The following is an 18,219-nucleotide window of genomic DNA, read 5'->3' as shown; positions in this document are numbered from 1 at the left end:
AATAAAAATTAAAGACCACCTAGGACCCTCCTTTCCCCTAGGATGTGGAGTACCACAAGGCAGTGTCCTCTCTCCAACTCTATTTATAATATACACCAAGGAAACGCCAACCTCCAACAATGGTGTCAACGTCTCCTACGCGGACGACATAACACAAATTGTAGGATATGCGGGCCAGTCCAGGAATATAATGAACAGACTCACAGCAAACGAGGCTGAAAAGATCAACAAATTTGAAAGAGAATGGAAAATACAAACAAACATGGATAAATTCACAGTCATCCAATTAGCCAAAAGGAAAACAGAAACATTAATAATTGAGGAGGAACCTATAGAATTCCAGCCCACTGGTAGAGTCCTCGGCCTGAGAATCAACAAAAGAGGGTACACAGACCACATTCGAGAAAGAGTAGGGAAAGCAAGAATAGCACTCACCAAACTTTACAGATTCAAAGACCTAAGCATTAAAATAAAAACCCACCTAGTAAAAGCCATGATTCTCCCCATCCTGGAATACCCTCCCATCCCATCCCACACACTATCAAACAACCAGATTAAAAAACTACAGAAGACACAGAACAAAGCATTGCGATTCGCAACAAACCAACAACACCCATACACAATGACAACAGAAGAAATACACACATTCACCAATACACTACCAATTAACATAAGACTACACAACTTAGCAAAAAAAAATATGGATTAAAATAGAAAACCAAAATCAAGAAGCCTACCAAAAAATAAGAGAAGAAATGGAACGGATCGAGATTTCACAATTCAGTAAATGGTTCCCTAGTAGCCTAAAAACTTTAGAAACGGAACCTGTACCACTATTCTAGCTAGCTAGCTGACACAACAACTACGACACTTACACCAACAAACACACACACGTCGTACACAAGCACATACACAATCACTCCCACACACACACACACGCACTGAAACATACACTCAGACACAGGTGTAAACTTACACCTAAGGTCTACAATCAAATCACGTGACCATCAACAAAAACTCCAACACAAACAAATATAAAAACAGCAAGACGGCCTGCCCGTCACCTATCCACTCTTACTTCCTTCATAATTTCTCACTTCCCCTTCACCTCTTCCATCCTCCCTCCTTTCTAACTTAACTTAAAAAAAAAAAAAAAAAAGTGATGCATTAGTCTTCTCCTGAAGGTCCTACTCCAGCGACGACGAAGACGATACTACTACCATGTCCGGACGTGGCAAGGGAGGCAAGGTGAAGGGAAAGTCCAAGTCCCGATCTAGCAGGGCTGGGCTCCAGTTCCCCGTCGGCAGGATCCACCGTCTCCTTCGTAAAGGCAATTACGCCGAGCGTGTGGGTGCTGGTGCCCCCTTCTACTTGGCTGCAGTCATGGAGTACCTAGCAGCTGAAGTGCTTGAGCTGGCTGGCAACGCAGCCCATGACAACAACAAGACTCGTATCATTCCCCGTCACCTGCAGTTGGCTATCCGTAATGACGAGGAGCTCAACAAGCTCCTCTCTGGCGTCACCATCGCCCAGGGAGGTGTCCTGCCTAACATCCAGGCTGTGCTGCTCCCCAAGAAGACAGAGAAGAAGTAAACACTTCCAAGAAATTCTTCTTCTTCTTCTTCTTCACCTCCATCGGCTCCTTTAGGAGCCACATTCGTTTCTTGAGAGAGAATAGACTTTGGCATTGCCCAACATCATCTTTGTGTATGGATGAATGTGTTGGTATACTGTATGTATGTGCGTATAATGTGGTATGTGTTGAATGCTGGCATGTGTCTGTGGCTATATTTATGTTCGGTTGGATGTAAGAAGCTACTGACATCAGTGAAGGTCGATTAATAATATTATTATTCCCACTACTACATAGCGTCTTGTCCCGTTCCCAACTGCACCTACATAATACTGTACTGTATAATTATGCCTCCTAACTGCCTGGCCGGGTGGCATATTCACCAAGTCTGGAAAGGTTCGCGTTGTGGGGGAAATTAGGACCAATCACAGCTCGAGCTGAGGCAAGCCAAGTGTTACCAGCTCAAGATGTCATCACTTACCTTATGACGTCATCACTTACTTTATAAACATACATTTACTTTAAGTAGTTCAGAACTTGTCAGTAAAAGAATGTATATACAAGGCACGTAATAGACATTTAACAACATTATAGGCAGGTGAGGCAAATATGACACCGTACTGGAATATAAATGAAGGCTAAGACTACGTAAAGTATCTGGTAACATATATACACACTTGTACTTCTTTCGGTATTCAAATTATTTAGTTCCTCTTAAAAAAGATGTATGGACTTACAAAAACATAGGTATTACATTGTATATCACACGTATATCAAGCGCAGAACTGAATGAAATGGCATATCAGTTTGCGTACTCGTGGTAATAATAGTAGCCGAACCGAAAAGCACCTAAGAAGACAATAACAACAAGTTCAACAACACGCTGCCGACTCAGCAAGCATGGAGTGCAGTGATTGGGATTTTAGTGAAGGTGGTTTTAAAAATGTACAAATCATTCGTGAGCAGGACCATATGAAAGTAAGGACTAATGCAAACACAAGAGAAGAGTTTGAAAAGTGGAGAGGCATATTTTGCAAGAAAAATAACGTGTGTTTCAACACCTACAAGGTTTATCCTGTTGAAGGAGTCAGGAAAGCATTTCGACAAAAGCTAATATGTCATCATGGCGTGAAACACAAAGGAATCAAGAGAAGTACTACTGGGTAAGCATTTCAAACATTTTTCTGTAGAATATTACAACCTATGGTAACTTAAGATGTGCATACATATACTGTATAATTATCGTTTATATACATAGAATTATGGACGACTCGAGCGCGCATCAACTCGAGTGTGTTCAACTAACCTAACCTAAGCTGACGTGATCTAACCTAAACTGACCTAACCTAACCTAACCTAACCTAACGATCGAGTTGGTACCACACGAGTTTGTGCACGCCTGACTCGTCAAGACACCCTAACATACATAGATTACACATATTGTTTTGTATTTATTTAGCCTATGTCAGCTTCGAGCTAATGCTACTGTACTGTATTATAATTCCTTAAGTTTTATGTACTAGTTTGTTAGTTTGTATATGTACAGTACTGTAGGGTAAAAACTAACAGTAAGTATTGGGCAGTGTGTACAGAAATAATGTAGTGTATAAGTAAATTTACTAAATCATTTCACATACGGATCAGGTAACTTCATACCATAGTCATATCGTACAGTACTGTAGTCAGTTTGTACCTCAACATACATAGGTTAAGCAAGGGTTGGGACCTTGGGGAATGTAGGATTTAACAGGTGGGGGACAAGAATCATAAAGCTAATCAATCCATTCCCGTGGTGTAACAGGAGCCTTATTTTGGCTGTACATGTTTCCTATAACTTTATAAGATTAATTTTTCTTTCCAGTATATTCTTATTCAGTTGCAGAGTGTCCATGGATGTAACCATCACGGTTGTGACAAAGAGAGCAGCACAAAGTGACAAGCTGTTGAGAGATTTTCCTTGTTTTGTGAAGATCCAGGGAGATCACAATCATCCCCTTGGATCTGCTGATGCCCTCAATCAACTGAGAGTACAGTCAAGTACAAGAGAGATGTTTGAGAAATACTTTGAACAAGGTACCGTAAATATAGAATACACCAGAATGAAGAAGCTATTCAGTACAGTTTGTAAGGTTTTCTTTCAGTAATCCCTCTCTATGTATACATAGTCATGCTCGGCAGAAAAAAAAAATAGTGAACAATTAGTTTATCTCGAATGAGTGTTTGATTATTACATTTTTCAAGGATTTCTATGAGCTTCCAATATCATTGTATTAATTCCTACAACTAGAAATTGACACACTATTCTGTTTACCATAATGTGGAAACTCGGGATGTACAGAGATAATCACTAACACTCATTCGATAAACTAATTGTTTACTAATTTTGCCATCTGTTACTGTTTTTCTTATTTCCACCCCAAGCATTTTTTAACATTTGTTAATTGTTTGCAGTGTCCTATACATGGGTATGCCTTTTTTTTTTTTTTTTTTTTTTTTCAGAAATGTCAGCTACTGAGGAACTATCATCACCTCATCTGTTGAATGGGCATAAGTCAGGAATGAAAACCGGTATATGAGGTTACCACGGTTAATATAAGCCTAAAGCTTGATAGTTATGAGTACAGTATTGAGATTACAAATAAGTTTAGCAAAGTATATTACTGTATAAACTAAATAAGAGTTAAAAATAGAGTTAAAAACAGTAGTAAAATATATAATTACCATATTAAGATAAACAAATCTAATATAGTAACCCCCCCAAAAAAAAAAAAAAATACAGGACAGTAAGAAAGATTAATACTGCTACAGCAGTTAGCTAAATGAATATTATAATAATATTAAGATCTAATCATAAGATGTGTACTAAGCAAAGTTAAGTATTTAACAATATGGTACAGTATAAGCTATAAGTAGTAAGCTTTAATGAATAACTTTGAGGTATTATGATAAGCTGCATGTTTGTTTATGGATAACCTACATATGGCAGTAAATTTTCAGTCCAATGCACTTTCATCATCATCATCATCATCATATGGTTTCCCACAGCACACGGGGTGGGGAGGGAGGGTTACTAAAGAATCAACAGTGTACCATAAGGCCTTTAGGGGTTGGTGTGTTGTCTAATATTGTACTGTATTTGAATGCAATGTCTCATTCTTTGAGATATAGCTCTGTTTATTATGCATCAACTTTCTCTGCTTGCTTTCAGAAAAAAAAAATACAATGAGTGAGCAGCTATTGCTGTGTCAGAACTTACCATGTACATTACTGTATTAACTTATATAAACAACTTGTTGCTTATTGACAGTAGCCTATATTAATACCTGTATACCATGGTAAGTTATGATTCTATAAGATACGTTTAGTGCTGTTACTGACTGATGCTTGTATTTATAGGCATGACAACAGCCCAGGCACAAAGACACCACATAATGAAAATGGACCTCAGCGATGATCTTTATGGCCAAGCAAATCACGCCATAAATCCATCTCCAAAGGCCATTCAGTATATGAGGACTGCATGGATGTCAAAAGAACATGATGGATTAAACAGCCCATCCATGTTTGAGGCCATAAAGAAGTATGCAGAGGACAACCCAGAAATTACTCTAAAACTAGAACAGGATAATGATCGCTACTGTGTCGCTCTTATTACCCCCTTCAAGCGGCGAGCACACAGGCAGCTGAGAGAAGCTGGGGAGGTGGTATTTGTGGATGCAACAAGCTGTGTCGACCAACTAAACACAGCAGTAATACCACTTATGTGTGCAGGACCAGCTGGTGCAGTGCCATTAGCTGTACTTTTCACATCTTCTCAAGATGAAGCAACACTGACTAAAGGTTAGTACATGTACTGTACAGTAATATATTGCAATTCCTTGTTGATTACAAATTTACAGTTATTACATAATAGACACATGACCAGTTCAAGTCGGCTGAGCAGACAAAAGAATATATATTTCATAGAGTTAAAGTACAGCTATAATTTTAGACTACTGGCTTACTTGATTATTATGTAATATACAGGATACATGGACATATATTCATATGTAATTCACAAATACATACAGTATTCTCGCGCATACACATATACTGTACTAGTACTGTTAACAGACACACATTCATACATACATGCACATGCACAGTGTCACATAAATGTGACATATATTTTTTGCTTGACAGGTTTTGGCATGGTCAAGGAAGCTCTAGGCAGCTGTGCTTTCAATGGCAGGGGAGCGCCACAGTCATTCATGACAGACAACTGTGATGCTGAACGAAAGGCACTGGCAGCAACTTGGCCCACATCACAACGCTTCCTCTGCATTTTCCACATACTGCAGCAAGTGTGGCGTTGGCTTTTGGATGCAAAGCATGGTATTCAAAAGCATAATCGTCAGGAGCTAATGGCTGCTGTGAAGACGTTAGTGTTCGCCAAGTCAAAAGAAGTATTCAGTGAAGTATGGGAAAATATCCAAGCCAGTTCTCTTGTAAACGCACATCCCAATCTCACAAGGTAATATTTTGATTGCTGATTGGATAGTCACTATTTTCCAGTATATAAATTACAGTACCAATCAGACTCATTATTCAACATAGTACAGTACTGTATTAACTTACTCCTAGTTTCCTTCTCAGTTTCCTATAGCTTTCTGTCCTCTCTGTCTCCCTCTGTTGTGGAAGCCTCCATGATCTTTCTAGCTTAGTGCACTCTTCTTTATTTTTCCCATTTCAATTCCGTTTCTAATCAGCGCTCTTATTTTTGTGTTTTCTCTTAACTTTTCAGTTACCTAACGTCTTTGGTGCAGAAGAAAGAAGAGTGGGCAATTGCTTACCGAGCTGGTGCAATTTTACGAGGGCACCACACAAACAATTTCTGTGAGGCAACAATGTGCATTATCAAGGACATTGTACTCAGTAGGTGAGGATTAAGTATTATTTATTTATAAATGATGAGAGTTTCTAACATTTTCATTCCAATCGGTTTGTTTGATTTCTTGATTCATGTAATGCTTACATAACTTCCTACTGTATCACATTCCTCATTTCTGGTGGTGTTTTACAATATGGACTGTCACTTTGCATCCTTACCATTAATCACATTCGAATCTCACAATATTTATAGAATGAGCTGGAACTTTTTGCCGGATGGAAGATGTACTAGGCAGATTCAGAAGGGGATGAATCTGGGATGACCAAGTGTTGAATTAGATAAAATATGTTAAAAGTGTTTGGAAAGATTTTTTTTTTTTGCCACCCCTTAATGTGTCTCAGAAGGCCTTATATTTGACTACAATATGCATACAGACCCATTAAGATATGTTTTATATGCAACGTGTAATTTTTTTTTTTTTTTTTTTTTTCCAGATGGAAAGCCTACAACACTACACAGCTCGTTGTTTTCATGGCTGAAATTTTCGACTCTTAAATGAGGTAGCGGCTGGTAGACGTAGCACATAGTCAACGACGTGTCAAGCCAGTGAGTGTAGGCAACATGACCATGGACAGTGTGACTTCCCTCGGTAGTGGAAAATTTAGTGTTCAGAGCCAGTCTGAACCAACACAAGTATATGAAGTAGACATTACCATTGGAATGTGCTCCTGTACCAAGGGTGAAAATGGTGCCATTTGTAAACACCAAGTTATATGTGCCGATTATAGCATGACAGTGGTGCCCCAGTTGTTTGTATCAACAAGTTAAAGTCGGCACTGGCTGGCAGTTTTGGCTGTTGGCAGTGAGAAAGCACCAGAGGAGAGTTTTTTTAAGAATCTTAATGAAACAGAAACAGAGGTCAATGAAACACGTGAGCTTCATCTAGTGGAGACAATTTGGCAATGGATAGAGCTGAGAATGTGATATCTTTAGATAGTTCTGACGATGAGGACCAGGATTTTAACATCAGTGAAAATCCCACTCCTGGACAAAACAACCCTAGTGACAAATCTCATGTAGTAGCCAAAGCGTTGGTTGAAACAACAGCTCGGTTTGGAAATACAGACACTGAAGTGGCTCTAGATAAGTTCCTCCAACGTATAAAATTAATTAAATCAACAAACCAATTGAACTCTTTACTGAGTTATATGGGGTCAGCTGTAAAGAATGGTGGTGCAGGTCGTGGGAAAATTCCTTGCCAACCAACATCACTTGCAAGAAGATCCCCTGGCATGCCAAGAGGAGCAGCTCACATTGGTAAAGGGCGTCGTCCGACAGGGGCTGTTGCATCTCAGTCAAAACGACCTCGCAACCTGGCTCACAACATCAGTTGCAATGTTGCGAATGCAAAGTCCCATGGTAGTGGCCATTAGTCACAGTCAGACATGTCTACTGTACAGTACAGTCAATACTGTAACAGTGTCTAGAGTCATTTAAGTAGGTATTTCTTTAACATGGTTTTTCATTTGGATTTAGCCAGAACATTATGTAAATGTATTACTTCTACAGTCTAATGATTCACCAACAAGACTAAACAACTGCAAATCTAAAGTCAAGTTAAATTACTATAAAGTCTAAGTCAAATTGCAAGTCATAAAAAGCAGCAACTCGAGTCATACCTGAGTCCCCATCTTTGATTGCAGTTGTTGGTAATACTGTAGGCTATTTGGGCATTATAAATAAATGTAGCACACTCTTTTTGGTATTTTTTGATGTCATAAAATTTATGTACTGTAAGAATTTTTCCTATGGGGAATGATCCTTTTTCTGTTGCATACAGTATTTGAAATCAACAGTACAGTATCTTAACTTGTTTTATGCTGCTGCTGTTGTCCTCATAGGAACCTTTCAATTTGGCTGCAATTATTAACCCGCCCCGTCCCGACCACTTTTTCACCACTGGTACCCCCCAATCCCGACCATTTTTGGACCCAAATTTTTTTTTGCTAAAACTTTCGATTTTGGTCAGAAACAATGGTCAGTCACGAAGAAATTGTTCCCCGGGGTCCATAAGTGCCCTAAACAGGTATGCCTTGGTCACACCTGGCACCGTGTTCTCTGTAGGTGGTCTGAGCCTCTAACGTTTTCTATGGTATTATAAGTCTGGGAAACCAATGAAAGTAAGTAGATATGTATTTATTACAAACATAAAAACATGTGATAAAAGAGTAAATTGGATTTTATACAAAAATAGAGCTGAAATAAGCATTGTACCATCGTGCGAACCGAGCAAAATCGGGCAGACTGGTCACAATGAATCGCTAACATTCCAGAATCATGATACATATCATATTTTCTACTTACATAATACATCTACAATAACATTATACCATTTTACATTTTATTGAACTGTTTTTACGTATTCACAGGCCTTTCGATAACATTTAGCGTAATGTTAGCGCTTATTTACGTAGTGAGTGAACTCGCTGTGACTGTTGTTTAAACTCGTATTGTGTTTTTTCTACTTACATAATACTTTCCTAATAACATTATACAATTTTCAACTTTAGAGAACTGTTTTGAGATAGTTTCAGGCCTTACGTAAATATTTAGCTTAATAATAGTGCATAATAACACGCACGGTGAAGTCGCTATGACTACTATTTCAACTTACAACCTATTTTTGTACTTATATAATAATTCTCCACTAACATTGCACATGTTTACACTTGATATAATTGATATCACATAATTTCAGACCTTACGATTCAACTGAGCATCATATTATCGCGTACTTACACAGTGAGTGTTATCGCGATATCATTTGTTTCATCTTACACTAGTATTCAACTTATAAATTACCTTACTACTAACATTACAACCTTTTCCACTTTCTATAATTCCTATCACATACTTACTGACCAGAATGTTCTACTGAGCGTAATATTTTCGCAGATTTACACAGTGGGTGTACTCGTGACATCAATTATTACAACTTACACTATTTTTCAACTTATACGTTTTATTCATGCTAACATTACACCCGTTTCCACTTTATATTCTTGCTATCACATATTTACTGACCAGAGTGTTATACTGAATGTCATATTTTTGCAGATTTACACAGTGGGTGTAGTTTTGATGTCACTTCTTTCAACTTACACTATTTCTCAACTTATACATTACTTTCCTGAAAACATTACACCCGTTTCAACTTTATATATGACTTAGCACCTACTGACTGGCCTTACCATTATAATGAGCGTCATATTGCCATCCCACACAGTTTCAGTAGTGTAGGAAATTATGGTACTCTTTGAAACATGGCTGAAGGCACAACGCAACATTGCACTGGACACACTCGTACCTTGTGTCTTTTCTCTGAGTGGATGGTCTGACTGTCGAGTGCTTACATACATGGCAGCGGCGCTGGGGTTTACGACGGTTTGGGTCGGAAGGGATTGTGCTAGGATAGTGGCGTCCTGCGAGGCGTAGGGGAGTCCGGGCAGCCATGGGGGTGCGGGTGCGGTGTGTGGGTCTGTCCTGGGCATGCTTGGCGATTATTTCACGTGCCAGCTCCCTCACAAACCCCTCAAAGGTCTCGGATACTCCGGTGGTCATGGCGTGCAGGTAGTGTGCGTTCAGGACCGTGATGTCGAGCAAGTGGAAAAAGAGTTTCTTGTACCACTTCATCGTGGTCCTGGCACAGTCAGCACTGGAAATCATCGAGTCTGACTAATCCACTTGCCTCATGTTCAGATTATAGTCCAGTACAGACTCGGGTTTCCGTTGCGCCTCCTCTCGCTACGGTGATCCACGGAGTCTGTGCGGTGCATCAGGGGGCTGTGTACAGTTGATAGGAGGCAAACTTCCCCGTTGTGGTTCCACAGGGTGGCAAGGATGTTATTGGCCTGGAAGAAAACCACCTCGTTCTTGTCAAGTTTCCTCCCTATCTTGACCATATGGCGACGGTTTCTCTTGACTGTACCACAGACTCCGGTGTCAGGTTGGTGGAGGAACCTAGCGAGAAGAGGGCTAGTGTACCAGTTGTCCAGGTACAACACATGACCACGATGAAGGTACTCCTCTATCATTGTCTTCACCACGGCCCCAGAGAGTCCTATACTACGATCTTCTGTTATATCTGTCTGTGCGCCCGTGTACAAGACTATGTCTTGCACAGAACCAGTCTTACAGTCACACATAACAAAGATCTTGAACCCGAAACGGTGTCTCTTGCTGGGTATGTACTGCCTAAAGGAAATATTGCCTCTCCACAACAAGACTTTCATCTATGACGAGGTCTCTGTAAGGATAAAATGAGGAGCGGAACATTTCCCGTAAATGATCAAATACCAGCCTAATTCTCCTCATTTTATCTGTGTTATTTGCATTGGCTGGATCTTCTGCATCAAAAAAGTGGAGGTGGCCGAGAATATGCTGAAATCTGTTACGACTCATCACCTTTCCAAAGAAAGGTGTGAAGATCATTGGGTCAGTTGTCCAGTAGGCAGGAATTTGTTTTTTCCTTACTACATCCATCAAGAGAACCAGGGCTAAAAATAAGAACATCTCTGAAATTGTAACAGGATAGTCATATTGTTGGGAATGCCTGCTCGTGGTTCCCAAACGTTCACTTTCACGGCGCTGTGTTCGTGAAAATATATTGGTCTGTTCCACTATGCGCCCCACAAATGCCTCCCCAAAGAACAAGTGGAAAAAATCCACCCTAGACGAACCCGCATGCACACCTGGAGCCGTGCAACCAGACTGCCACTCCTCAGTGAAAGGGTGAATGATGGGAGTAAAATTACTCCCATCCTCCCAGTTCCACGAGACACCACCGTCTCCAGCCACGTCCCCATCGTCCCCTTCGTCAGGGTGGGGAGGTGAAGGTGGTGGGGAGGTTGGGGAGGTGGAGAGCGGCGCCTCTCATGACTCGCATTTCTCTTCCCTCTCCCTTTTCCTTTACCCTTTCCCTTCCCTTTCCTTCCTTTCCCCACATCCTGGGGCTGTGGGGAGGAAGTTTGGGAATACTGTGGGGCGAAAGACGTGCTGGGGAGTGGCTCCACCTCCTCTCCCCTAGGCCTACGAGCACCATGCGCTCGTGCTGCCTCCCTCACACCACTTTCCCCTTCACCCCGCACTCCCACCACACCACTTTCCACTTCCCCAGACAAAAGACTTGCACCATACCTGATATGTCTTCTCGCCCCACCTTCTGATCCTTGGGGTGATATTTTTTCTTTTCCCAACCATGAGGCGATATCATGTCCTAAGCCGCCATCATCCTCATCGTCCTCATCCTCGTCCTCATCAGATTCGGGATGGAGAGATAGCCGTGCACGTGGTTGGGGAGCAGGCTGGCCTTCCCTTGCCTTACGGTATGTCACATACCACTTTTTCCGGGGCGAAGGGACCTCATCATCACTGCTTGTTATTTCTTCCTCTGGCTGGACGTAATCGCGATCCACCACATCATCGTCAAGTGGAGAATCACTATCTCCAGTGAAGGCTTCTAGGGCGGATGCAATTTCGTCGTCTGAGAGACCTTTCCGCGCCATGTCTGACCTGGGTCACTGCTAACAGGTGAGTGACTGAGACAAGGGCGAGCGCGGGTCACGTGGGGTCTGGGACGCTGCCCGCCTGGCGGCAGGTAGGGGAGGCTTGGGTACGTGGGCGAATCGAAAATCTCGCGCGAATTATGAAAATTGTGGAAATTATGAACCTTGCAATTGCAGGACGTTGAAGTACGTCAACAGGATTGGCAGTGACAAAACGTGAGGACGTGGAAGTACGTCTACGGGACGACGCGGGTTAAGAGTATGTGTGAACTATTACTGTACTATGTGGAATGGCACTAGTAATTCTTCATGTGGTGTCTGCCTACTATTTATATTTTGATTATATTGCAGGTTTATATTAGTATTATATCATTATTATTAAAAAGAGAGAGAGATTATGACTTTAGATACCTTGGATGTTATAAAGATTAGGAAAGTATGCAATTATCTTACATACACTAAAAAAAAATTCACTTATGTCAAGAATGCTTGTTATGTAGAAACAAGCTCCAGTACTTCATTAACACAGTTAGTTGTGGTTTCATATGTTGACGACCTAAAGACGTAAGGACACCCACCATATTAATATTCCACCAAAATATTTTTTATCCAAGAAAAATGCATTTATCTAAATGTGAAGCCTGTATTACCAAAGGAAAAATATCACATTCATTACCAATTAACTACTATTTATTACTAGTTATTTACAGCCACTAATACATCCTTTCTGTCTAATCATACAGAACCATTGAACCCCTTTTTATTCCATATGATCTAACACAGCCATAAATACACCCTGCTTGTATCATAAAGTTCTGCTTTAAAGTTAGGTACCCTAGCCTTTTTATTGTTTCACTCACTTCTTGTTCACAAAGTCCTTCCTCAAGTCTGTCTGTATTTTCGTACTTCCAACTTTTTCACTTATCAGTTGTTGATGACACTTGTTATTGTCTTCTTAGGTGCTTTTCGGTTCGGCTACTATTATTACCACGAGTACGCAAACTGATATGCTTAGCCATTTCATTCAGTTCTGCGCTTGATATACGTGTGATATACAATGTAATACCTATGTTTTTGTAAGTCCATACATCTTTTTTAGGAGAGGAACTAAATAATTTGAATACCGAAAGAAGTACAAGTGTGTAGATATGTTACCAGATACTTTACGTAGTCTTAGCCTTCATTTATATTCCAGTACGGTGTCATATTTACCTCACCTGCCTATAATGTTGTTAAATGTCTATTACGTGCCTTGTATATACATTCTTTTACTGACAAGTTCTGAACTACTTAAAGTAAATGTATGTTTATAAAGTAAGTGATGACGTCTTGAGCTGGTAACACTTAACTTGCCTCAGCTCGAGCTGTGATTGGTCCTAATTTCTGCCATAACGCGAACCTTTCCAGACTTGGTGAATATGCTCCCTGGATTTGAGTTTTTTCTTGATGTAGGTTTCCATTGTGGTTTTTGAGTAATTCCTGATGGGTTCACTTAGGATTATTTCAATTTCCGGGCAGTCAGGGTCATCAGAGGAGTCGGTGGCTTCCTCTTCTTCCTCGGATGATTCTTGTTCTAGTAGTTCTGTCATGCTTTCTTGGTCTGGGGTGGGAGTTGTTTGTTCTTTGTTTTGAGACTGAGGGAATTTTGCATCTTCAGTTGTGTGTACTGCAGGTGGTGGTTTGAACTGAATTGTAGCTGGGGTGAGGATGGTCATTATGGAGGGTTGTTTTTCCGGCGGTGTTGGTTTTTTGATTCTGTCTTGCGCTTGATGGGCAGTCATTTTTGCTGTGGCATGGGTGGTTGGTGCTGGGAGTATATGTCAGCTATGATCTTTGAAGATGGGGGATTTTCTGGTAGGTTGATTGTCGGGAGGCCGTTTATCTTGCTCAGTTCTGCAAAGGTTTTGTTGAAGGTTCCTGGTTCCACCGTGTTCATCATATGGGAGTGTATCATGATGACCATGTATGTCGTAACAGAAGTTGCTATTTCGTTGTTTATGGTGGAGGTGTCTTGCATGGATATGGCAGGTGTGGAGTGTGTGCCATTTCTCGGGTCATTGCGTGCAGCTTGGGCATAGGAGTTGGGTTGGGTGTTGTTTTTCATCTGCTCCTTTTTCTTGTTTATCGCTTCTTTTCTGATAGGGCATTGCATCGCCAGGGTCCTATGCTTCCCACCGCAATTGATGCAGGTCTTCGTAGTGGCTTTGCAGTCTTTCCATTGGTGGTCTGTGGAGGCGCATTCTGAGCATTTTTTGTCCTCAGGGGCCATGGTACATTCTGCAGTGTTGTGTTCTTCGATGCGGTAGCATCTGTAGCAAGTGTTGATGTGGATGTAAGTATCTGGGTGAATTTGGTGGTTTGCTATGGACATGTTATAGAGCAGGAGTCCTTCTTTGGCCTTAATTGCCATTTTTGAGTCCTTAAATTCTATCTTGAAGGCATTGCTTTTTGTGTTTTGGAACTTAGTGACATTCTCTACCACTGCCCATTCCTGAGCGTTTGTGATTTCTTCCTGGATCTCTTCTTCTATGTGGCGAAAGATCCAGTTGTCTACTCGTGAGCAGATAATGCTTCTGCTGGCACGTATTTGAGGTGGCAAGATGGGGGTGAAATTAGCCTCTTTTAGTTTGTCGATAACTGGAGTAGATAGGAGGAGATCCACATCTTGATCTGTGGCTGTGATTGCAATTATGCTGTCTTTCGAGGATTGTAGTGCCGTAATTTTAATGCGTGCTGGAGCAGCAATTTCCAGAAGCTGGTGCTTTGCTGTGAGCCCTTGAGGGCTGGGATGTTTGAATCTGACTTTAGGCATAGTGCAATGTCTATTGAATAGAGTAAAGAGTGAGTCCTGACATCCTACCTAACCTGAGGTTGCTCCTGCCAATTACCCCTATTCGAGGGTCCTTGGTGAACCACAGGTCTTCCCAAGAATGGGCAGCCTATCCCTATCCTAGCCAGCTTGTTGCCACCCTTGCTGTTTCCCCTCCTCACCCCTGCTAAGGGACTCCCTCGTGCATATAGCCTCGGGATTCGATTCGGGTACTAGAGTAGGGACTCTAGGCAGTGCAGGACTCACTCGTGAATTGATGTGAATGATTTTTAGATCAGGTTATCGATAGTTTAGCTCTCGTTGAGTGAACGCCTTGGGCTGATTAGCGACTTGAGTCATTCAGTAAAGCATTCACAGTCTCATCGACTGCTCCCAGAAGCTTCCCGGTGAGAGAGAAGGTGGTGGGGGTCTGCTGGGACAGCGGGAGCAGGAGAGGTGTTGCCGGTGTGAGAGCGAGAGCGAGACTGGTAATGCGGGTGGTCACCCGCCTTTTTTTTTTAAAATATTCTCCCCACAGCATGGTGGGGAACGGGCAAACAAAAGAGCCCGTCAGGGAGAAAAGCAAAAATGGCTCCAATAAAGGAGCATAGCAGGGACGGAGACTGGCAGACAGGGCAAGGGCGGCAGAGGAAGGGAACGAGGCGATGGTGGAGACAACCCGATGATCGACGAGGCGAGGGGGAGAGAGCGGTAGACAGCACGGCGCCGATGGAAGGGGCGCCGGCATGCTCAGGTAGAAAGCCCCAAACGACTTGGTGGTGGTTGGCGGCCGGCTGCTCGGTGTTCACAGAGGGCAGAGAGGGACGAGAGCGTGGTAGACTAAACGGCGCCAATGGTAAGGGCGCCGAAGCTCAGGATCGAAGCGTCCCGACTCTGCCCTCAGCCCCCATCTGACTCGCTCCAGCTCTCCACAGCAGCAGGTGGAAGCGTAAAGGGAAGGCCCAGTCCAGGTGGACACAAGGGCACAACCCCGGTCAAGGTAGTGGCGGAGGAAGGGTGGTCGGCCATGGAAAGGGCGGACGAGCCTACACCTCCTGGTGGGCTGACCAGGGCACTCCCGTAGGTGGAGAGTGGGTCACCAGCCTTTTTTTTTTTTTTTTTTTGCCCCACCAATAGGTGGGGACACGGGCAAACATAAGAGCCCGTCAGAGATGGGCATGAAAAGAAAAGCAGATAATGGCAGGAGAAAAAAAAATTAATAAAAAAAAAAAAAGTAAATAAAAATAAATAAAAAATAAAAAAATAAATAAAAAATAAAAAAAAAAAAATAAATAAATAAAATAAAAAATAAAAAAAAAAACAGCTGGGGACAGGCAACAAAGGTCCCAGAAAAGACAGCAGACATGGCAAGGGCAAGGCAACAGATGGCACAGATGGAAACGAGTTAAGATAGGAGCCTGGTGACGATGTAATTCACCAAGGCAGCACGAGGTGGATCACAGGCGATACCTGCACGGATACGTTCCTCTTGAGATGGTAGGAGGGAGTTAGAGATGTACACCTCACGTAGATCATCGTGCAACTGCTGGTAGATGGATGGCAATGCATCGAGATCGTTGACAGGTGTTGTGAGGTCGCACAGAAGCTCCTCGAGGTACGTATCCGTGCAGGAATCGAGGCTGGCATTATCAAAGGGTGGAAGCAGGGACTCGATTCGCCGGTCAACGGTGGGAGGATCAGGTTTGGCCTTGCTCTTCTTGTTCTTGTTCTTCTTTTTCTTCTCCTTGGGTGGAGGGGGAGAAGAAGAGAGAGCAACGGCAGTAGACTGTGGTGAGGATGGAGGAGGTGCCTCCACAACATCAGGAGCAGATGGAGAGGACAAGGAGGGCGGCTCTGCCACATGCAGGTGTACAGAAGGGACGGGAGAAGATGGCCGCTCCTCCTCAGCTCCTGACGAAGGAAGGTGAACCTCCACGACAGTCTCCTGGGGTGAAAGGTCGAGCTCCATGGCCTGAGACGGTTCCGGATCGGTGATCTGAGGGGCAGTCGTGACGGCGCCAGTCGCTCTGTTTAGGGGGGCATCTAAGCACAGCCGTTTCCGCGGTGTCGTGCGGGGTGGTGCTGGCTGCTGACGCCGAGCCTGACGCTTCTGACGAGGGGGGAGACGTGTATCACGAGCAAAGCTTCGGGGAATGGCAAGGCGTGGAAGGCCGTTCTCCTCAAAGATTTGAGGGAGGAGAACAGCCAAAACCGCCTTGTCACCCCCACTAAAAGCTTCGGCAGTCGCGATACACATCGCAACAAGTGTGTTAGTGTGATCAGCACTCCCAGGACCCCTCGGCCGACGCCTCAGGGACGTGGGGCGCCGCCGTGCATAGGCAGAGCCCTGCACAGCAACGCCCCCCGGCCCAGAGACATCCCTGGCTTCGGGACCCTTGGCAGCCTGAACAACACTAAACTCCACCGTCTCCCCATCGCCAAGTGAGCGCTGGGAATGCCGTGGATTTGGTGCAACGATCGCCGAAACGTGAACGAAAACATCAGCACCAGTATCCTGCCGCTTGATGAATCCGTAACACGCTCTCACGTTGAACCAATTCACGGTTCCCTGGATGGTAGTGGCTCCTGGCGGCTCTGCTCTGCTGCTAGGCGCCCCCCTCAACGGGTCGAGGGCGTGAGCAGACGAAGCTGAAGTCTAGCTTAGCTCGGGCATAGTGGCGACTGGCCAGGCCAAGCAGTGAGAGTGAGGTCACTCGTTTTTTTTTTTTTTTTGCCTATCGACCATTGAGGCCGGAGCCTCTGGTCATTAAGGCAAATATATATATATATGTATATATATTGACACATATATACATATATATAGAAACATATATATATATATATACATACATACACACATCCATGCATATGAACATACACACTTTCATGCACACGTACATATATATATATATAATAATTTTTATTTTATTATTTTTTTGTAGTTTTATTTTTATTATTTTTATTTATCTTTTTATATTTTTAACCTTATATAACTTATAATAAAAAATACCTAATCTAAAGACCCTAAAACTAACCACCTAACAGACAAATCGCTAACCTATACTAAATCCTAAGAGACAAATAACTAGACCTACACTAATATTCAAAAAGCCTCGACCAAGAGAACACCATCGACTGCAGATATGTAATGCCTTTCTACATGACATACCTGCACTCATCACCTGGTGACTGTCAGTCGAGGCACAACCTAATATAGGGGACATCAATATATGAAAGGGAACCAGACGAGTCAGGAACATTTCCATATACGTCAGCTGTCGTCCCTAATTAGAATAACTTAAGCGAGATAATATAATGTATTTACATAATTTGTACAAAAAGTGAAGAACCTCGCCCAGCAGACAACCATCGACTGCAAGTGCCCAATACCTTCCTATATTGC

At 42.6% G+C, this 18,219-nt stretch overlaps 1 protein-coding gene and 1 pseudogene across 1 annotated transcript; both read left to right on the top strand.

The window, feature by feature from the left end:
- The first annotated feature begins 1,221 nt into the window (after window positions 1-1,221).
- LOC145419029 (histone H2A-like) lies at window positions 1,222-1,593 on the top strand. The gene has a single exon (XM_080287275.1). It carries the CDS (start codon window positions 1,222-1,224, stop codon window positions 1,591-1,593), a length of 372 nt encoding a protein of 123 aa, XP_080143401.1.
- A 1,869-nt stretch (window positions 1,594-3,462) lies between these two features.
- LOC145419180 (uncharacterized) lies at window positions 3,463-5,840 on the top strand (annotated as a pseudogene).
- The last annotated feature ends 12,379 nt before the right edge of the window (window positions 5,841-18,219 follow it).

The sequence above is a fragment of the Coenobita brevimanus genome, chromosome 117 (assembly GCF_032717465.1).
Source record: "Coenobita brevimanus isolate Jiangsu-jjx chromosome 117, ASM3271746v2, whole genome shotgun sequence".
In the NCBI taxonomy this organism is placed as follows: Eukaryota; Metazoa; Arthropoda; class Malacostraca; order Decapoda; family Coenobitidae; genus Coenobita; species Coenobita brevimanus.
This window is presented reverse-complemented; position numbering and strand designations above follow the sequence as displayed.

Coding starts and splice junctions, on each gene's coding strand:
- LOC145419029 (XM_080287275.1), top strand. CDS start 1,222: ATGTCCGGACGTGGCAAGGGAGGCAAGGTGAAGGGAAAGTCCAAGTCC.